We start from the raw sequence: 22,632 nt of genomic DNA, 5'->3' as shown, positions 1-22,632 counted from the left end.
TATATTCCCCTGATTCCGACTGCAAGGGACCTACTCTGGATTTCACCAATCTTTTCCTCTTGACATATTTATAAAAGCTTTTGCAGTCGGTTTTTATATTTGCCGCAAGCTTACTTTCGTAATTTATATTTGCTCTCTTGATTAATCCCTTTGTCCTCCTTTGGTGCATCTTGAACTGCTCTCAGTCTTCGGTTGTGGTACTTTTTTTGGCCAATTGATATGCTCTCTCTTTGGACCTAATGCTGTCTCTAATTTCCCTTGTTATCCACGGTTGAGTCACCTTTTTTGGTTTATTTTTATGCCAAACCGGTATAAACGATTTTTGCAATTTCTCCATTAGATCTGTGAATGCTTTCCATTGTCTATCCACAGTCAACTCCCCCATAAACACCACCCAATCAATCTTACTCAACTCCCATCTCATACCATCATAATTCCCTTTATTTAAATTCAGGACCTTAGTCTCGGTTTTAATTTCATCACTCTCCATGTCGAGTGAGAATTCGATCATATTGTGATCGCTCCTACCCAAAGGGCCTTGTACAACAAGATTGTTAATTAGCCCCTTATCATTGCATAATACCCAATCTAAAATGGCCTGCTCCCGAGTTGGTTCCTCGACATATTGGTCTAGATAACCATCCCGTAAACATTCAAGGAATTCCTCCTCCTCAATATTTTTACTAATTTGGCTAGTCCAATCTATATGCAAATTAAAGTCTCCCATGATGACAGCTGTTCCCTTATTGCACGCTTTTCTAATTTCTCTTTTAATGCCTTCCCTCACCTCTACACTACTATTTGGAGGCCTATACACCACCCCCACTAACGTTCTCCGCCCCTTGCTATTCCTCAGTTCTACCCTTATAGATTCCGCATCTTCCGAGTTGATATCCTTTCTGTCAATCGTGTCGGTCCCTTCTCTCACCATCAATACTACCCCACCCCCTTTGCTTTCTTGCCGATCCCTCCTAAATATTGTATACCCCGGGATGTTAAGTTCCCAGGCTTGCCCACCCTGCAGCCATGTTTCTGTAATCCCAATCAAATCATATTTGTTTATCTCAATTTCCACAGCTAATTCATCTACCTTGTTCCGAATGCTTCTTGCATTAAGATATAAAGCCTTCAGATTTGCTTTTTTCACCCTCCTTGCTCTTTCTGATTTTTTTACTTTTGCTGCCAAACCTAACTTTTCCTGTTTTATCTTTTCTGTCCTTTGCCCTATTATACAGGTTCCCACCCCCCTGCCAAATTAGTTTAAACCACACCCGACGGCTGTACCAAACCTAGCTGCCAATATATTGACCCCTTTTGGGTTTAGGTGTAACCCATCCTTCTTGTAGAGGTCATGCCTTCCCCAAAAGAGATCCCAACGATCCAAGAAGCCAAAACCCTGTCCTTTACACCAGCCCCTCAGCCACACATTCATTTTTCTTAACCTTCCATTTTTGTCCTCAGTTGCACTTGGCACAGGTAGCAAACCAGAGATCACCACCCTGGCTGTCCTATTTCTTAGTTTCTGTCCTAGCTCTCTGTAATCCATTTTCAGTACTTCCTCCTTCTTTTTATCTATGTCATTGGTACCCACATGTACCAAGACATCAGGCTGTTCGCCTTCCCCTTTTAGAATACCCTGGACCCGATTTGAGATATCCCACACCCTTGCACCAGGGAGGCAGCACACCATGCGGGCATACCTATCTGGCTCACAGAATCTCCTGTCTGTATTTCTGACAATGGAGTTCCCAATGACCACTGCATTCCTCTTTACCTTTTGGTCCACCATGCCAGGCTCAGTGCCAGTGACCTGGTCACTGCTGCCAGCTTCAGTCAGCTCATCTCCCTCAACAGCATCCAACAAAATATACCTGTTACTGAGAGGGATATTCACAGGTGTGCTCTCCATTTTCCTGGTATTTTTCTTCCCTCCCCTGACATTTACCCACTTACCTGACACATCTGGTCTTGGGGTAACTATGTCCCTGAAAGTTGAATCTATCAACTCCTCACTCTCCCTTACCAGCCGTAGGTCCTCAAGTTGCAGCTCCAGTTCCCCAACTCGGTCCTTAAGGAACTGCATCTCGGTGCACCTGACGCAGATGTGGCTATTTGGGAGGGTGGGACTCACCCATGGTTCCCACATCTGACATCCAGTACAAAGCATTAACCCCATAGGCATGACTGAGCTAAAATAATGCCACTTACCCTTCTCCTCGCCTGCTTTTGCCTAAGCCTGTTGAGCCAAAGGCTGGAAGTCCCACTCCTTCAGTGGCCCACTCACTCAGGGCGCCGCTCCTCACTGGCCGCTCCCTCCCCTTTTACTGGCCCCTTGACCAATTAACCTTTGACCAATTAACCCAGTCACTCTCTCCAAGCTCCTGCTCCTCTGACTCACAGCTCAAACTCTGGCTGCTGCCTCCTCAGGCTCCCAGCCTGATTTGAGTAGGCCCAAGCCCCAGTAAGCCCTTGTATTTAACTGCTTACCTCCACGTCACTCTCTCCGAGCTTCTCCTCCTTCGACTCCCAGCTCGAATTTACATATAGATTGGACTAACCAAATTAGTAAGTCCAGCTATTTATTCTACTCACCCTCTGATGCCGTCTCTGGGCTCCTCCTCCTCTCACCCGACACCAGGCACTGACTCACTGTCTCCTCCGACCCCGAGTCTGACCTTTCTGAGCCCAAGTCCTGGTAAGTCCCTTTTGTTACTTATTTAGACATACATACTGCATGGCCACAGACCACCTTGGCCCACGAGTCCATACCGACCAATCTACCCCCAGCGCATCCCCGAATGGTGGGAGGAAACTGGAGCCCCGAGAAAAAACCCACGTAGACACAGGGAGAATGCACAAACTCCCCACAGACAGAGCAGGAGTCATAAACCTGTATGAGGTGCCATGCCACTGTGCCGTCCCTATCTCCTGTCTGTTCTTCTCACAATGCAATCTCCTATCACTATTGCATGCCTCTTCAACCTCTCTGCTACAGAGCCATGTTCAGTGCTAGAGATCTAGTCCCTATAGTCAACCTCTATCAGTTCATCCTCCCCAATACTATGCCAAACGATAAGCCAATTGCTGAGGGGGTTGGCCACAGAGGTGTTAGAACAAAGAGCACAATATAGGCCCATGATGTTGTCCCAACCCATATATTCCTTCCTAAAAAAAAACAATAAACCATCCCTACTCCATAACCCTCTATTTTTCTTTCATCCATGTGTCTAAGAGTCTCTTAAATGTCCCCAATGTTTCAGCCTCCACCACCATTCCCAGCAAGGCATTCCAGGCACCCACAACTTTCTGTGTAAAAGATTTACCTCTGATGTCTCCCCTAAACTTCCCTCCCTTAACTTTATACATATGTCCTCTAGTGTTTGGTGATCCTGCCCTGGGAAGCAGGTGCTGGGTGTCCACCCTATGCTTCTCATAATTTTGTAGATATCTATCAAGTCTCCTCTCATCCTTCCATGCTCCCAAGAGAAAAGTCCCAGTTCTACTAACCCTGCCTCATAAGACATGTTCTCCAATCCAGGCAACATCCTGGTAAATCTCTTCTTCACCCTTTCTATAGTTTCCACATCTTTCCTATAATGAGATGACCAGAAATGAACACAATACCCTGAAGTGTGGTCTTACCAGAGATTTGTAGAGTTGCAACATGACCTCTCTACTCCTGAATTCAATCCCCCTATTAACAAATCCAAGCATCCTATATAACCATCCAATCAACCTGTGTGGCGACCTTGAGGGATGTATGGATTTGAACCCCAAGGTCCCTCAGTTCATCCACATTAAGTATCCGACTATTTCTTTTCTTTCTTTGGCTTGGCTTCGTGGACGAAGATTTATGGAGGGGTAATGTCCACGTCTGCTGCAGGCTCATTTGTGGCTGACAAGTCCGATGCGGGACAGGCAGACACGGTTGCAAGGGAAAATTGGTTGGTTGGGGTTGAGTGTTGGGTTTTTCCTCCTTTGTCTCTTGTCAGTGAGGTGGGCTCTGCGGTCTTCAAAGGAGGTTGCTGCCCGCTGAACTGTGAGGCGCCAAGATGCACAGGTTTGAGGCGATATCAACCCACTGGCGGTGGTCAATGTGCAGGCACCAAGAGATTTCTTTAGGCAGTCCTTGTACCTCTTCTTTGGTGCACCTCTGTCATGGTGGCCAGTGGAGAGCTCGCCATATAACACAATCTTGGGAAGGCGATGGTCCTCCATTCTGGAGACGTGACCTACCCAGCGCAGTTGGATCTTCAGCAGCGTGGATTCGATGCTGTCGGCCTCTGCTATCTCAAGTACTTTGATGTTAGGAATGAAGTCGCTCCAATGAATGTTGAGGATGGAGCGGAGATAACGCTGGTGGAAGTGTTCTAGGAGCCGTAGGTGATGCCGGTAGAGGACCTATGATTCGGAGCCAAACAGGAGTGTGGGTATGACAACGGCTCTGTATACGCTAATCTTTGTGAGGTTTTTCAGTTGGTTGTTTTTCCAGACTCTTTTGTGTAGTCTTCCAAAGGTGCTATTTGCCTTGGCGAGTCTGTTGTCTATCTCGTTGTCGATCCTTGCATCCGATGAAATGGTGCAGCCGAGATAGGTAAACTGGTTGACCATTTTGAGTTTTGTATCCGACTATTAACCCTCCTCAAAAACTCAATTAAGCTCGTGAAGCATGACCTTCCCCTCACAAAGCCATGCTGACTAACCCTGAGACTACTCCAAATACTCATGAATTCTGTCCTTAAGAATTGTCTCCAATAGTAATTTTATACAAACTTTGCACCTTATACTGCAGAACACTGCTCCCACAAAACAACAAATTTCGTGACACATGTTCGTGACAATAATTCTGATTCTGAAAAGCTGGTGTGGAAAAATGAGGCAACTGTGAAGAAGGCAAAAAAAGAAACAAGAGATTTGTCATGTAGGCAGATTCTCCACCCAACTTCTACAGATGCATTGTGGAAAGTACATTGACTGGTTGCATCACAGTCTAGTTTGGCAATACAAATGCCCAGGAACACGGAAGGTGTCAAGCATAACCAGGTCCATCGCAGACTCCATCCATTGAAGACATCTGTAGGAGGAACTACCTCAAGAAAGGAGTCAACATCATAATGGACCCCTGTTACCCTGGTCATAACCTCTTCTCATTGTTACTTCCAGGCAAAAGGTAAAGAAGCCCAAAAATCAGCATCTTTAGATTCAAGAACAGTTTCAGTTTCAAGAACCATGATTCAGTTTGTAACTTTTTGTCAGGGTTAGTACCCATAGAACTTTACAGCACAGAAACAAGTCCCTTTGGCTCTTCTAGTTTTTTTTTTTGCCAAGTCCCACTGACCTCCATCCAGTCCATAGATCTCCATAACTCTCGAATCCACGTACCTGCCCAAACCCTTCTTAGATGTTAAAATTGAGTTTGCATTCACTGTAGATATTTAAACCTTGTGTTTATGATTTATGGTTGTTTTATGACTTTCCCTTTAAGGATTAATTGTTTTTGTAGAGCAACCATAGTTACTATGATGTCATATGTAGTAATATCTGATCGGATGAGGAGCTCATACTCATTCTTGGAATGACCATGGAAGAGACGTGAGCTCTCGAGAAACTTTTCTTTGAATTCATTTATCATGATTATTCACTTATTATCATTTTAATTCATTTATATTTGTTTGAAGTTGCATATCGTTACCATTTACAATATTTGTTTCTAGCAATGAAAATGAAAGCTATTTTCAGCTGCAATTCCGAAGTTTGATTTATTTGGATGAATAAGATACAATTCAGAATATCGAGGCTCACTTCTCTTGAAAGGTGACATTTTTTGAGATTGGGAAATATTAGAAGCTGGGAAGTGTCATCTACATTCACCACATCAGCTGGCAGCTCGTTCCATTCTCCAACCACTTTCTGTGCAAAGAAATTCCGCCTAAACTTTTCCCTTTCACTCTTAACCCATGCCTTCTGGTTTGTATCTCTCCTACTGTCAGTGGAAAAAGCCTACCTACATTTACTCTGTCTATCCCCCTCATACTTTTAAATACCTCTATCAAATCTCCTCTCATTCTTCTACACTCCAGGGAATAAAGTCCTAAACTGTTAATCCTTTTCCTGTAACTCAGTTCCTGAAGTCTGGGCAACATCCTAGTAAATCTTCTCTGCATCCTTTCAATCTTATTGATATCTTTCCTGTACGTAGGTGACTAAAACTGTACACAATACTCCATATTTGGTCTCACCAAAGTCTTGTACAACTTTAACATAACATCCCAACTCCTATACTCAATAATTTGATTTATGGTCCAATATTCCAAAACCTCGTTACAACCCTATCCACCTGTGACGTCACTTCCAGTAAATTATGTATCTGTATTCCCAGATCCCTCTGTTGTACTGTACTCCTCATTGCCCTACCATTTACTGTGTATGTCCTTTCTTGGTTTGTCTTGCAAAATGCCATACCTCACAACTGTCTGTATTAAATTCCATCTGCCATTTTTCCAGCTGGTCCAGAACCCTTTGCTGTCCATAACACCTCCAATCTTAGTGTCATCTGCAAACTTGATGATCCAATTTACCACATTATCATCCAGATCATTGATATAGATGACAAACAACAATGGTCCCAGTACCGATCCCAGAGACGCACCAATCGGAGAAGCAACATCCACCACTACTCTCGTTTTTCTCCCGTCCAGCCATTACCGAATCCAGTTACTACTTCACTATGAATACCTAGCATCTGAACCATCCTGACTAACCTCCCATGTGGGACCTTGTCAAAGGCCTTACTAGAATCCATGTAGACAACATAGACAGCCTTTCCTTCACCTTTTCTGATAACCTCCTGGAAAAACTCTGCAAGATTGTTTAAAGACGTCCTACCACTCACAAAGCCATGTTGACTATCCCTAATCAGTCCCTGACTATCCAAATACTTGCATATCCGATCTCTTGGAACACCTTACATTAATTTACCTACTACTGATATCAGGTTCACCAGCCTATACTTTCTAGGATTAATTTTGGAGCCATTTTTAAACATCAGAACAACGTGAACTAGCCTCCAGTCCTCCGGCACCACACCTGTGGCTAAGGACATTTTAAATATTTCTGCCAGAGCCCCTGCAATTTCTAAACTAGACCCCACCAAAGGTCTGAGGGAATATCTTGTCAGGCCCTGGGGATTTACCCATTCTTATTTGCTTTAAGACAGCAAGCACTTCCTCCTCTTTAATCTGTATGTCTTCCATGATCTCACTGCTTGATTTATTTACTTCCCACAACTCTGTTCCAGCTTCCTGAGTGAATATACATTTCGATAACCAACAATATTTATTCAACTAACATGACAAGATTATTTGATTACTGTCACATGCTATTTGTGGGAATTTATTCTTCCAAACTGCCTACTGCATTTCCAACAATATAACAGTGAATTTAAAGCATTTTGAGATCATCCTAGATAATGAAAGGCATTTTACAAACAAATATTTTTACCTGTATATTTACTTGATAGTCTGTGGGCCCATGTATTGATCCATACAAGCCAAACCCAACTATAAATATCCTCCTATTTACTGTAAATCTGTGGAATTAAAAATACAAATAATACGTTAATATATTTCAAGTATACATCTTAAAATTTCAACCAAGTATTTTCCAATCATTTATCAGAGAGACGTGCCAAACAACTGAATTCATATTCTATTTGCAAAGTTTGAAAATGATGTTAGAGTATCCACTTGTCACACATCGTTGTTCTTCATATAGGAACGTTCTTTGTTGCTCCTTCAGAAGCATTTTTGCTTACTTAAAATATTTCTCAACTGTTCTAAGTTTCCTTCCTTAACCCTTTAGACTCCGTGCCCCTGTTTTCAGGGACTACCAACAAGCACATATACTCTATATCTCAGTTATCCAGGAATGGTTTTATACCCAACCAATAGGTGGTTCATACTACAGTTTACCAATGGATGCATTCCGGAGTATATATTATGAAAGGTTAAAAATGGCCAGTCAAAGTGGTTAAAATCATTGGACTAGATCCAGCTTTCTATTTGCAGTCCTTATTTGATGTGAAAATTACTGCTTAACTACTGATCATATATATGTTTGATCTTCGATAAATCAGTCATTTTCTCAAAATATTCTGTAAAATTATATTATTTTTAACTGGCTTTTTTTTGGATGCAAGCATCAATGGAAAGAGCAACATTTCTCGCCTATCTTTAAATACCCTTGAAAAGTGTTGTTTAGTACTTTCTTGAACACTTGCAGTGCTTTGGGTGAAGGTATTGGATAGCATTTCAAAATTTACAGAATGATGAAAAAGGAAGAACAATATACAGATTGAACCCCTTTAATCTGGTGACGTCGGGACCTGGCCATTGCCAGACCACAGAAAATGCTGGAAAACAGAAATTGACCCCTAAGGGAACCCCTATCTAGGGAAGAACAAAGCTTAAAACAGAATACTGTGGGGGCAGCACAGTTATCATAACACCTTTACAGAACTAGCGATCCAGGCATCAGTACAAACTCCTTACAGTGACAGTCCCAATCGCTGGCTCTGTAAAGATTGAATCTGCCACCATTAGTCCAGATCTCGAACCCTGGTCCCAACTGCTGACGCTGTAAAGGTTGAATCTGCCACGACTGGGACAGGGGTTCAAGTCCTGCACTGTCTGTTAGGAGTTTATACCATCAATGGCAGATTCAAAATGTGCCGAACCACGGGAGATTCTGGACAACAAAGCATCAGTTATTAGAGGTTCAACCTTTATTTCTAATTCAGATGATCTGCAACTTGGAGGGGGGAGGTACACATACTGATGTACCAGCTGCCCTTGCACTATTCAGCTGTAGATGTCACTAGTTGGGCAAGTTCCCTCAGATAACCAGAGTGCTTTTGACACACAGCATCCATGGTGATCGTGGTCCTGGATAGTAGCAAGCTTGTGTCTCGCTGGAACTGCACAAAACCAAACAAGAACATTCCCCTGCACTCCTGACTTCAAGCTACCTTTTTGAAAAAAAGGGACAAGATTTGGGAATATATGTATAATATCCAGCACCAGGAGATTGGTAGATGCCAGATAAGTGAATTTTCTGGTTGCTTGAGATTGAGTGTTGCGTGGATTAATGAACTAACTGCTAGGAGGTGCCAATTTTAAATTTTCATATTTCTTTTACCTTATTTTCCATGAATTTTTTCCAGCCAGTTGCATGAGGCTGTCGGTTGCTTGAATTCCAGATAACGAGGATTTTACTGTATTAGAATCATCCAGGCTATTTTGCCCCTGGTTGACTATGAAAGACCTAGCCAAGTACTTCTCTCCCAACATCGTTCAGTGACAGAAGAGAGCACATGATCATTCCTTGTTTCCAACCCCATAAGACTTGTAATTTATTTTAACCTGGGATAAAAAGTGGATAATTAACCAGTTCACAGTTATTAATGCACTAACTGATCAGTACAATCAGCCATTAATCCCATATATGTAGACAGTTAACTAGCATGGTTGAAAAAGGATCAAAACCTTGGGCATGAAAGCCCTTAGTTCTCAATTTTGCATCACAGTTTGCAGATACCTACATAATAATACCTGAACAGAAATATTTTACCTTATCCGGTCACTTGTACCGCTGTAGCCCCAACGGCTTTCTACTTGTTGGAAACGATTGATGCTGCATTCTTTGCCTCTCAAACAACAGCGAGGTCTGTCAATGAACTCTACCCGAGGCTTTGGATTGACTGTAAAATGTAGGAAAAGACTAACAACTTCTCGGTCTGTTAGAATTCCTGACTGTGCAGGCCCTGTAGGGGAATACATGTTATTTGGTACCGTGATATTCAACTGTTCTTTTAGACAGTTAAACAGATTTCCCCATATAGTACCTATTCAGAACATGAAGCTAATTTCAAAACATTGCCTTCAGAATACCTGAGCTGAGAGGAAGTTAACAAAACCCAAATAGTACTCAGTGGCTCCAAGGTAAAGTGTGTACGTGAATGTCAATGAGGATGGGATAGGTCCTTTGTAATATGTATGTATTTTCTGTATTTATTTGCATTGAATGGATATTTTGGCATAGTAACAATATCAATGGAAGCTGGCATGGATGAACTTAAGTAGAAGGGAACTGGGTAGAAATAAAAATGACGTTGCTTGATGCAGGCAATTTTAGAAAACAGCAAATATGGTTGAACAGAAAACTGCTCTAAACAATGGAAGGAAAAGAATTTATCACAAAATGAAAGTTCGATGAAACCCCGTTATAACGCAGTTGTTGGGGTCCATAAAATCTCACTGTGAAAAAAGTGGGGTCTCACTAAATCAGTGTTTCACTGTATTTCCCTGTTTAATTTGCATACCTACATCATTTCCATTTCTCCTTTATTTGGAACATCCCAGTTATTCTGAATGCATGTTAAATCAATCTGGGAGCCCGACGTACCTGCTCCTACCCGAGAGCCCGATGTCCCCAGTCCTGCCAGCAGCCAGACGTCCCCGCTCCTGCCGGCACCCCAACACCCAAGTCCAATGACTCAAAGCGTTATATCCGAATTCGTGTTAAATCGGGGCACGTTAAATCAGGTTTAACTGTAACACTAACCTTAAGCATTGGAGATTACAGGAAGGTGATTATGGCAGCAAACCAACAAGGGAATCAGCAGCTTAAGGAATCACACAGAGTGCAAGCGACTTGCAGTCAAAGGACTGACACAAGCTGCCAGCACTGGCTTATGGGAACCAGGCATCGAAACTGGGATTCGAGAGGGTGCTGAGGGCACTGAAGGGCTCCTGACCATATTGGAGATTTGGATCTAGAGCTCAGGCTGCCGATGGTTTGAACAGGAGTCTGTGCAGCTACAAAGGGAACATTGGAGGAGAATCCACGGACACTCAGGGATTCTGAAGGGGCTCTTTTTGCTTCTCTTTCTCTTGTTGTTAGGGGTGCCAGGCAATGCTCATGGCGACTATTTATTTGGCTTAAGGCAGACAAAAGTTGAAGTACATCATGTATATTCATTTTTACTATATTAGTACATGACAATAAAATGAACCTTCAAACCTTTTAAATAACCATTCTATTTGTCCATGAATCCAATAAAAGTTTTATTTTGTTCATTTTCCATCCCTGCTCATTGAAAGTTAGACTTCTTGGAGGAGTCTTCACATGTCCCATATGTATTTTTCTCAAGATATTGTCACTGAATACTTCAAAGCACAGAAGCGTTAAGAAGTTTTCTTCCTTTCAGACCCATTTGTGTTTGTGCAGAGATTTAATTGGAATGGAACACAGAAAGTTTCTAATTTCAAAGTCTACAACTGCTTGTCATCCGTTGACAAGATTCAAATCACATTTGCACATGTAGCAATGAATATCACCAGAGATAAGAATTTCAACAATGGCTACCTTTGGCAGTTACACTCAGCAGATTAGTACAGGGATCCATTTAGTTGTCCTACTGTACATATTGTCTTTGTGGTTTTTGGTGACTTTTCACGTCAAGTTTTTCTTTAGGGGTTAAATTGGCTAACAAATCTGAATAAATGAAAAGGTAAGGCGGAGGAAGCAATTACTTTTTTAAGCAGACATCATAGAAAAATGGAACGAGGTAATAAAGAGAGATATGGCAAGGAGTAGCATTGCTCGTCGGGGAAAATATCGCAGCTGTGCTCAGGCAGGACAGACCAGAGGGCTCGTCTACTGAGGCTATATGGGTGGAGCTGAGGAACAGGAAAGGTATCACCACACTCATGGGATTGTATTATTGGAGGAGTAAATCTGTAGAGAGATAGCACACAGCTGCAGGAAACATAAGGTTGTGATAGTAGAAGATTTTAACTTCCAACATATTGACTGGGATTCCCAAACTGTAAAAGGGCTGGATGGCTTGGAGTTTGTCAAATGTGTTCAGATAAGTTTTCTACAATCAATATATAGACGTACCAACCAGATAGAGTGCAATACTGGATCTCCTATTAGGGAACAAGACAGGACAGGTGACAGAAGTATGCATAGGGGAACATTTTGGGTCCAATGATCATAATGCCATTTGTTTCAAGTTAATTATGGAGAAGGATAGGTCTGGGCCTCCGGTTGAGATTCTAAATTGGAGAAAGGCCAATTGTGAGAAACTAAGAATGGATCTAGAATGCATGGATTAGGATCAGTTGTTTTTGGGCAAGGATGTGCGAAGTACATGGAGAACTGTCAGGGGTGAAATTTTCAAAGTACAGAATTTGTATATTCCTGTTAGGATTAAAGACAAGATTAGCAGGCATAGGAAACCTTGGTTTTAAAGGGACATTGGGGATCAGGTTCAGAAGAAGAGGTGTGTAGCAGGTATAGGCAACATGGAACAAATTAGATACTTAATGAGTATAATAAATGCAAGAAAATCCTCAAGAAATAAATCAGGAAGGCTAAAAGAAGACGCGAGGTTGTTTTGGCAGAAAAATTAACTAAATCCTAAGGGTTTTTTACAGGTTGTACTAAGAGGATAAGGATAGTAAGGAACAAAAATTGGTCCCCTTGAGATGTTTATTCATCAGTATTTACTCAGGAAGTGGGCACAGAGTCGTGGGAAGTAAGGAAAACAAGCAGTAAGGTCATGGAACCTATAGAGATTAAAGAGCAGGAAGTGCTTGCTGTTGTAAAGCAAATAAGGGAGGATAAATCCCCAGGGTCTGAGAAGATATTCCCTCGGACCTTGAAGAAGGCTCATGTAGAAATTGCAGGAACTCTGGCCAGAAATATTGAAAATGTCCTTGGCCATGGGTGTGATGCCAGAGGATTGAAGAGTAGCTCATGTTGTTCCATATGTGGTTTAAAAAAGGCTCCAAAAATAATCCTGGAAATTATAGAGCCTGACGCAAGTAGTAGGTAAATTATTGGACGGTTTTCTAAGAGAACGGATATAAAATTATTTGGATAGCCATGGACAAATTATGGATAGTTAACATGGCTTTGTGCGTGGTAGCCAAATGGTTAAAAACTTTGCCTTGCCAGTTAAGCTTCAGATTGTCATATGTTGCGACCAACCATGTCAGAAAGTACTTCTGAAGTACTCATCAATTTCAATCTCAAAACATTTTTTGAGGGTATCAAGTCATAAGAATGCAAAATAAAAAAAATATTGAAAATTAAATTGAGCATTTGCTATTGCAGAATTACCTGCTGCAAACTCCTCAATGGTCATCAGTGGAAACCGGATGAGCGACAATGCTTTTCCTAATACTTTACGCTTATTTTCAGGTGTGAGTTGAAGCTGCTGTCGTTGGCACTCTGCTTCTGCCCAACGAACTACAGCATTAAACAGCCGGATTTCTCGGATTCCTAGAGTATCACGTTCTAGCACTGCCATTAGTGTGTCTGTAACAGAAACCAACATTAAAATCTAAAAATTTTCACAAAGTATACCCCTTTAGAGCATGTCTAAAAAGGCCTCTCTCTGTTAACTGAACCAAGTGTCTAAATCAATAGACAAATTTGTAAGCTTAAAGAAATAGATGTGAAAATCACAACGGGTCCAGAAAGCAGAAGTTTAACTTGCTGTGTCAACTAGCTGGAGAACAATGACCTTTCCCCAATAGTGGATGGCTGCTATCCTGACTGCCAAAGTGTACAGGAAGAGCAAAACTCACATGTATGCAGGAAATCACCGCGAAAAGTAAAAATTATCCAATTCATGTGCAGATGATCAACAAGTACAATTGATTTACAGTAACTGAAAAATTATTTTTAATTTGAGCACTGATTTTAAAAAGATTGCTTTTGCATTATTTTTTTCTCTTGCTCTCCAACCCCAGTCACCTCAAGCCTCAGTGACTTTGAATAATACTAGTAATTTAAATGTTACGATGGCTTTAAATTGAGAAATTCCCTCCAAATCTCCCATTCCTTTAAAAGTTAAAACCAATCCTTCCTTACATGGCTTACTGTCATATTTTGATTGATCAGCTGGTGAAAGACCTTAGAACTTGATAAATACTAAAGTAAAAACAAAAGGATTTGCTAGTAACATTCAGCATTGTGAAAATTCAAGTATCTCCTTGCATGGCTTCTTAACAACCTGCCTTGGAGTACAAGGAGTTTGCTTATTTCAGGATTTCCAACATTATCAATATTTTGATTTAATTACTACTTTTTTCATGGCTCTCTATCACTAATCTTGCTGCCTTCAGAGCTGATCCTAGAAACACCACAGCTGTTAAATCCTTTCTTGGTAATTCCATCATTAAAAGGAATTTGGGTTATGTACATTTACACTCCAAAATAATGAGGGTGATGGAAATAAGAAATAAAATGGAAAAAGCTGATAATTTAATTGGCAGTGCCTATAGCAAATAATATTTCAAGCATATAACTTTTCATCAAGACTCAACACACCTTATAGATATTTGAGCCAAAATATTGAATAAGATCTTTGTTTTTCGGGACTCAATATTTTCAAACTATGGGTGACTTTTTCTTTAGGAAGTCAAAAAGTACAAGATCATCAATCTGAAATATTAACTGGTTTTCTTTTTTACAAATACCAGCTGACCACTTCCAGAATTCTCCATTTAAAAAAAGTCTCTTCAACATTAAACAACCTGTCAATTTACACTGTAGCTCGAAGTAATAAAATGATTATGAAGTTCAATACTTATTGGTTAGATTATGATTTCATGTTCTATACTCAATATCTCTTCTTTGGCTTGGCTTCGCGGACGAAGATTTATGGAGGGGGTAAAAAGTCCACGTCAGCTGCAGGCTCGTTTGTGGCTGACAAGTCCGATGCGGGACAGGCAGACACGATTGCAGCGGTTGCAAGGGAAAATTGGTTGGTTGGGGTTAGGTGTTGGGTTTTTCCTCCTTTGCCTTTTGTCAGTGAGGTGGGCTCTGCGGTCTTCTTCAAAGGAGGTTGCTGCCCGCCAAACTGTGAGGCGCCAAGATGCACAGTTTGAGGCGTTATCAGCCCACTGGCGGTGGTCAATGTGGCAGGCACCAAGAGATTTCTTTAGGCAGTCCTTGTACCTTTTCTTTGGTGCACCTCTGTCACGGTGGCCAGTGGAGAGCTCGCCATATAACACGATCTTGGGAAGGCGATAGTCCTCCATTCTGGAGACGTGACCCATCCAGCGCAGCTGGATCTTCAGCAGCGTGGACTCGATGCTGTCGACCTCTGCCATCTCGAGTACTTCGACGTTAGGGGTGTAAGCGCTCCAATGGATACTCAATATACAATATACAATATGATAATCATTGCATTTGGTTCTTTAGGAACCTATTATATATGTTTTAGACTAAAATCAATAAAAAAATTTAAAGGAAAATAAGTTCACTCCCCATGGTACTTTAGGTTTCAAACTCTCGATTGATTCAGTTTTGTTGAGAATGCTGCTTAACCATTTTCAAGGTATGAATAGAATACAAGTCAGAGGATGTGCGATTTGCTCTTGGTGACATTTTTATGGAAATGTGAGAAACAGAAGTACCTTCACAGATTTCGCTCGAGATGAAAATTGAGAACAAAGAACTGTGCAAAGTTGCGTGCTTCCCCTTACCATGGGAATACACACACATACTGGGGCTCACCCAACTTTTATACAGTGCAGCAACCTCCTTTGAAGAAGACCGCAGAACCCACCTCACTGACAAGAGACAAAGGAGGAAAAACCCAACACCCAACCCCAACCAACAAATTTTCCCCTGCAACCGGTGCAACCGTGTCTGCCTGTCCCATATCGGACTTGTCAGCCACAAACGAGCCTGCAGCTGACGTGGACATTTACCCCTCCATAAATCTTCGTCCGCGAAGTCAAGCCAAAGAAGAAATACACCCCCCCCCCACCCCCAAACATTCTTTTGCCTCCTGGATTGGTTTGGCATTTGGTAATTCTGTCTGCCTACCTGCAGTTTCTGTAAACTTGAAAGACCATGGGGTATCCTGTCTGGGTCCCATCATGTCATTGTCCTTATTCATGAATCTGCCTTTGTTCTTATTCAAACATCTCAACCCCCAGGAGTTACTAATTCTATATGCAGAATTTGCTAATTCCTATCACTATAAGACCCTTCTATTATACTTCCTCACACTCTTATCGGAATTCATCCCTACTCAGCACTTACTTACTTAACTTCCTCTAGTCTAGTCTATTATTCTTTATTTCATTCATACTAACTTTACTTCCTATAATCTATTATCTCTCACAGAAATATTAGTCAAAATAGTCCAGAGCTGTCATATTGTTCATATTTTAAGTCAGAATATAGTGTTCAGATCAAAACGTTTTCAATTTGAAGCTTTCCAAAATTATTAATACTCAATGATGTTGTGCATGAGAATTTGTACAAATAAAAATGGTCATGAATGGCCTAGATTAAAAGAATTAATCAATAAAAGTCAACTATTCTTCATGAGAAAAATGTTCCAGATACATTTCTCTGTGTGTACATCTCTGTAAGAGATATACTGCACCTCAAATGAGAATAAAGCAATGTAACTTAGAATTTTTTTGATCTTAATTCTCTGGTAAAGTGGAGCCCACAAGTCAAATCTCTAATATTTAATCATCTTAAGGCTGATTTTTTTTAAAGTAAACAGTTAAAGTAAAAAGTGATAGAATATAGCAAACCAACTGAAATAGCCTAATTCTTCTACTTCCCGTCACAGCTCACCAATGACCAAAAACTCACAACTCAGGGCTGTTCAAAAGCTTTAAAATATATCAGATTCATCATATACTCACCTAAATCAATATCTGTAAAACCTTCTGCATTGATTGCATCTGAAGTATTTTTATCAATATTTTCCAGGCACAAGCTGGCAAGCTGTGGTTCATCAAAGAGCCTAGCCTTTGGAACAAAAAAACCCAAGTGGATTAGTGACTTTGGTAGTCAAGCACACAAGACTTCTGCAAATAACTACTTTAGGTGACAAAAACAGTTTTAGTAAAAATAAATGTCATCTCAAACACTGAGCTGAGAACTACATTTTAACAATCTTGGTAACACACTCAAATAGAATCTCAAAATCAAATCAGAATACTCTCACTACAGATATCATACTTTAATTTTGCACAATTTCAATTTACAATGTTAGCTTATTTTTACTACAGGTACACGATCCTTTATCCGGACTTCTAAAATCCGGAAAGCTCCAAAATCCAGTAAGTGGGGAGAGAAAGTAGCCAGCGCTTGGGGGAGGCGGCCGGGGAGGGTCGGCACTTGGGGGAGACAGCCGGGCGACTGGAAGGGGGTGGGGGTGGATATGGCAGCACAGTTCGGGTGGGCTTTCCAAAATCCGGAAAAATCCGAAATTCGGAACACGTTGTCCCCCAAGGGTTCCGTCCGGATAAAGGATTGTGTACCTGTACACAGCTACTTAATTAAGAGCAACTAAACTTTCACCTTTTTGAATAAAGATTCCCAAAGTAATTAAACTTTCCCTTTTATTTTGCCTCCTAGAATTATGGTAAATTGGCCAAATGTAAAGGCTTCCTTGATAGAGCTGAAAAAAGTGACTACTACAATTTCTACCCAACCAAATGGCAGTAGTAAGAGTAAAAACACAAAATGGTGGAGAAGCTCAGCTGGTCAAACAGTGTCCTTTATGTAGCAAATGTAAAAATACGCAACCGACAATTCATGCTTGAGCCTTTCAAGTATTAAGAACTTGTTCAACTTTTGCCCCGAGAACTGATACAGGTACAGAATCCTTGATCTGAAACCCTTGGGACCAGATACTTTTCTGAATTTTTTTGGATAATAAAATAATGGTAAAGGCGATAAGTTAAGTAATTGCGCTGATTTCAAAGTCGTGCAAAATGACGACACACTCCAACTGTAAGGGTGTTTGGACTGGAGGGTGGGGGAGTTCGCGGCGGCGCTGGACGGGAGGGGGAAGACAGCGGCGGCAGTGCTATTTTCTTGTTTTTTTCCTGCTGGCTCCTATAAAGTAAGGATTCCCTTGGGCTCCACTCATTATTGACGCAGACTGACATAGGATGTTCAAGTGTGAGCTGAGCATGGATCGTGCCGGGTCATATTTGGCACCCAACGTGACCTTTGGGGTGCAGATGACATCCATGGAAAAATTGTTCAGTTTTCAGAGGTTTTCAGAATTTTGGATAAAAGATTTTGCACCTGTACTTCCAATAAGCACAGAAATTATTTATTTTGACACCTGAAGATTTCATCTGAAGAACTGATAGTTAGTTTATAACACCAAATTTAAATTTCCACAATCTGTAATTTTTATATTCTATAATTTTTTTAGATATTATCACAAAACAATTTATGAATTAGCAAAAATAAAAATAAGACCAACACCCTTCCCCTCCAAAATAAAACAGCTGTCCTATTTCGAAGCAGAAAATAATAAATATCATTACCACACAAGTTTCACCAAGTTATTTCTCTGGAGCAGCCATTCTCAACAGAGTCCCTAGTGACCACAGCACATTTTTACGTAGCAGAGAAGTACGGAAGAAACCGAAACTTGACTGCTTCTCAGGGAAGGGGGCCCACCAACTTCAAGCAGAGACCTAGCTGGAAAAAAAAAGGCTGAGAATGCCTGCTCTAGAACTTTGCAAACATTTGCAATTTCCTCATTTTAGCGCATGTCAGTTAGATGTTGCCTAATGCACGAGGCTGAGGAGTGAGACTCCAAACGACATTTTTCCCTTTTCTTAGCTAGGATTTGCATACTAATTGCAATTTATCATCGTTTCCAATTTAGCAAAAGCCAAGGATAAATAATTTCAGAACAGAATTCCCATTTTCTCTTCTTACTGATCAATGAATGGTCTGTTATTTTCAAAGCTTAACATCTTTAGTGTTGGTTATCAAAATCAGTGCAAATGCAATTGAGTAATTCAGTGATGACCAATGGGGCAAAATTGATAGGAATTAAAGACCAAATAGATTACTCTTGCTTTTTCTTAACAGAATATGCAAAAATTAACTACATTGGACATTCAAAGAGGTACCTTATTAATATATACCCAATTATAAAATATTTAGGAGCTAACAGAAAACTTCAAACCACATCAGACAAAAAAGAAAATGCATCTGTGGATTTTGGTGCAACAAAACTACAATAAATCTAACCAACCCAAAAAATTTGTTCCAACATTCTACATGAAGATATTGGAAAAGAAGTCAAGTTATATCAATTTTTCCTTTTCCAACAACTGTTTAAAATAAACAGTGCAAAATCTTTTTACTCTTGAACAGAGAAATGAAATTAAAGAGACCCTAAAAACTAAACATGTTGATTCCTGACCTTTCAAGGTTCTCTCCTGTCTCCATTAAATACAGTAGGGGCTTTCCTAACTCTGTTTTAAAAATGGATTCTGGAATAATGTCAAGTATTTTGATATTTTCATTCACTTACTGCCAACTCAGACACCCCAACATAAACCTGTATTTCCTTGGATCCACAAATATGCTCTGGAATAGAGGGCCTCATCAGGTGAAATAAGGTAAAATCTGGGGCTGGCACATGGATGCTGACTGCCTGAAAGCGACTGAAAATTGAACAAGGCTCTTTACTTGATAATAAAGACTGAAAAAAGAAAACAAGAAATCTTCTGTACCAATGATTAGCATAGCAAATGTACTTTTGAAAGCTTTTATCTTTATATCGGAGATATTACTCACTATCCAAAATTCTGAAATGACATTTTTGCTGATCGAAAAAAGATACCACCGTGCGAGTCAGCTGTCCTACAAGCATTAACTGGACTGCTGAGTATTAATTTTCAAGCATACAAACTGTGACAGTAAAATAGTTTTCAACATAATCCATTCACCTGGTTGTTCACCTGGAACCAGTAACTGGATCTGTGATCATTAACTTTCAGTGCTAGAGACTAATCTAATAGAACAGAGCCAAAAACTTGTTTGAATCAATTTAAATGTTTTAATGTAGAAATACAGTCCTGTAACAGCCCTTCCAGCCCATGAGCCCTTGTCACCCAAATAACCTACAACACCTTAAAGGGTGGGAGGAAACTGAAGCACCTTGAGGAAACCCATGCAGATGCGGAGAGAAAGTACAAACTCCTTACAGACGGCGCCGGATTCAAACCCGTTACTGGTGCTAAAATAGTGTTGCGCTAACCAATAAAGCAAAAATTTAGTGAATGAAAAGTGTGTAACGACTACTGCAGTACCACTAAATCTTATTGTATACAACATGCATCATTTATAATATTTGAAATTTTCCCATGAATCGAGCAAGTCCAGTAGCTAAAGGCCTGATGATAAACTTGCATGCAATTGTAATGAATAGCAAAAATGGTCAGAAGCCTTATTATTCTTGGTCAGCACTGTTAATTAAGTTTTCATAAATTGTAAAAAAAAAGTTTGTTAAATGGAATTTAAACTTGTTCAGAACTTTTAAAAATTAATTTAGCAGGTGAGTGCCTAAAAGGGTTCTAGATCAATATGCTTTAGGGCATTCATAATGATGGCAAATTTAAAAAACCTACATAAACACAATCTTAAGTCTGAAGCTAGAAGCCAAATGGTTAAAAACTTTGCCTTGCCTGAACCAAAGGAAAGATTTATGTTCAGTAATGGCACGCATATAATCAAATCACAAAATATCCTCTCTTTTGGGGGCATTCTCTTGGTCGGCGTTAGTTTTAAACATTGCACATCTCATAATTACACCCAATTCCATCCACAACTCACACACTAACACTTATTGTCTGGGGTCCTATGTGAAAGAATGACCACATGAACCCGGTATCAATGCATTGGACCTCACTTCAAAAAGAGACATTCTTTCAGAGCAGTGATTCTCAACCTTCCCTTCCTACTCACATACCACCTTAAGCCATCACTTACTAATCACAGAACACTTATGGCATAGGGAATACTTAAAGTGGTATGTGAGGGGAAAGTAAAAAGTTGGGAACCAACCAAGTTTTAGATGCTTTAAGTGAAAGTTTGAAATATGATATCATTTTGTTGATCATAAATACAGATGCTAAATCAAAATACAGTCCTAGTTATCTGCTGATGTACTCGAGACAAGGGGAATCATTTTCTCAAAGTATTGACCAGAACAGGAAGATGAAGAAATGGATATGAATTTGTACACAAGTGGCACCAAATCAATTAACAACTTCTTAATGCTATACAAATTGCTAGAAACAAATTTCGTGCAAACATTTAAAATTGCACAGAAGTGTATTTTTGATGGTGAAAATGTTAAAATCCATTTAGATCAATCCCATAGTTAAAAATCAGTAACAAATATTTAAGTTTTCTCCAACCACATTCATTTCTCCCTTCCCTTTTTTTTGTGACTCCCTCGCTTTGTTTTCACTGGCAGTAGCCATCAGCCAGTGTGAAATGACTTTTTGAAACCCTCTCCCTCAAGTCCCCTCCCTTTGAAATGTACACTCTGTCTGGAAAGGATCCTCAAATTTTTGTCTCAAACTCATCTCTTCGCATTTGGACTATCCTTTCTCCCATGACCCAGTTCATCCCATCTACAATCAAACGTTTTTGATGGCAATTTGACAATTTCCCATACTCTTTTCCCAGTCAGCTGATCTTTACACTGAACCACAATCCTTTTACATCTCCCCACACATCTTCTCTGAACAGTTCAACTCCACGGCACACTTGTTCATAGACAAACTCATTTTCACAATGAACAACTTTTGCCAATTTCTACTTACTATCTCAAAAATCAAAGGTGCAGTATGGGGATGCCCATCTTTTAGCAGGAAATTTGGAACAATCTTATTTCAAGTCCTATTTGGAACCTCTCCTTCGATTCCTTGTCTAGTAGATTGACAACTGCACTGGTGTTTCCTACACTCAAATATAACTCAAAAATTTAATTGCATTTGCTGCCAAGATCCATTCAGCAATTGTCTTTGCATGGTTCAACACAAACCCTTCCCTTCCTGTAGTATCATAACCGTCAGAAAGCCAACAGACCAAAATGTAATCAGGATGAAATGATTTTAATTTGTAATCTCATGCAGCATAACACAAGTTAACACAACACAAACTGAATATTTATTTATGCAAGGTATGATATTTCAATCTTTATTCAGTTGTTTTCTTTTCTTACCCACACTATTCCCACAATTGAATAATGCAATTATAATTACAGGTGATGAAGAGAAAGAACAGGAAATTCAGTAGGTTCTCACCCATCCAAAAATAATTTCCACTAAATCACTTTTCAGGTCTCTCCTGCCCTACCTCTCCCTCTCCAACATGGTCTCCTTCCTTAATTTCCTCGTCCCCGTTTAGTTCTCTCTCTCGATCCTCCCTGTTCCGTGGCCATACAGAAACTGAACCCTGGGATCCAGATGGCTGTCCCACGACTGCTTCACCTGAACTTATGCAGGTATTATCACATATAGCTCTGTGCCTCTGGAATATTATTAAAAACAGTTTTAAAAGCTGAAATTTGAAAATTTAAATACCACAGCTATGTATGGTACAAAAAGGACACATGATAGGGAACAATTTGAGCAGTGCAAATCAAGCTACAAGACATTAATTGTGCTTGATCCTATCCCAAGGCTCCTGCCAAATCACCGTGTACCTGATATTTGATGCAATAACACCCGAAATATCTGCAATCTGCAAATTATT

General features: G+C 40.3%; 2 protein-coding genes across 6 annotated transcripts in view; one reads left to right on the top strand and one right to left on the bottom strand.

The window, feature by feature from the left end:
• The window catches only part of unc93b1 (unc-93 homolog B1, TLR signaling regulator), a 54,165-nt gene extending 45,225 nt beyond the window's left edge, over nt 1-8,940 (top strand). The window contains exon 13 of the transcript XR_011354587.1: nt 8,923-8,940. The gene's annotated coding sequence lies outside the window, so the exon portion shown is untranslated. The remainder of the gene's footprint in view (nt 1-8,922) is intronic.
• Nucleotides 1-22,632, bottom strand: part of LOC138759011 (BTB/POZ domain-containing protein 2) — a 43,298-nt gene that overhangs the window by 8,620 nt on the left and 12,046 nt on the right. For 3 of the 5 annotated variants that reach the window (XM_069928777.1, XM_069928778.1, XM_069928779.1), the window contains 4 exons: nt 16,749-16,854; nt 13,189-13,386; nt 9,628-9,820; nt 7,501-7,588 (listed from right to left, as the gene is read on the bottom strand). In XM_069928777.1, coding sequence (XP_069784878.1) covers nt 7,501-7,588; nt 9,628-9,820; nt 13,189-13,386; nt 16,749-16,854 — 585 coding nt within the window. Of the gene's footprint in view, nt 1-7,500; nt 7,589-9,627; nt 9,821-13,188; nt 13,387-16,748; nt 16,855-22,233; nt 22,408-22,632 lie in introns of all 5 variants that reach the window. The other 2 variants (XM_069928775.1, XM_069928776.1) reach the window with 2 other exon arrangements.

This window comes from Narcine bancroftii, chromosome 3 (genome assembly GCF_036971445.1).
Source record: "Narcine bancroftii isolate sNarBan1 chromosome 3, sNarBan1.hap1, whole genome shotgun sequence".
Taxonomy (NCBI): Eukaryota; Metazoa; Chordata; class Chondrichthyes; order Torpediniformes; family Narcinidae; genus Narcine; species Narcine bancroftii.
Note: the sequence above shows the minus strand (reverse complement) of the source record. Positions and strands in the feature narration are given on the sequence as shown.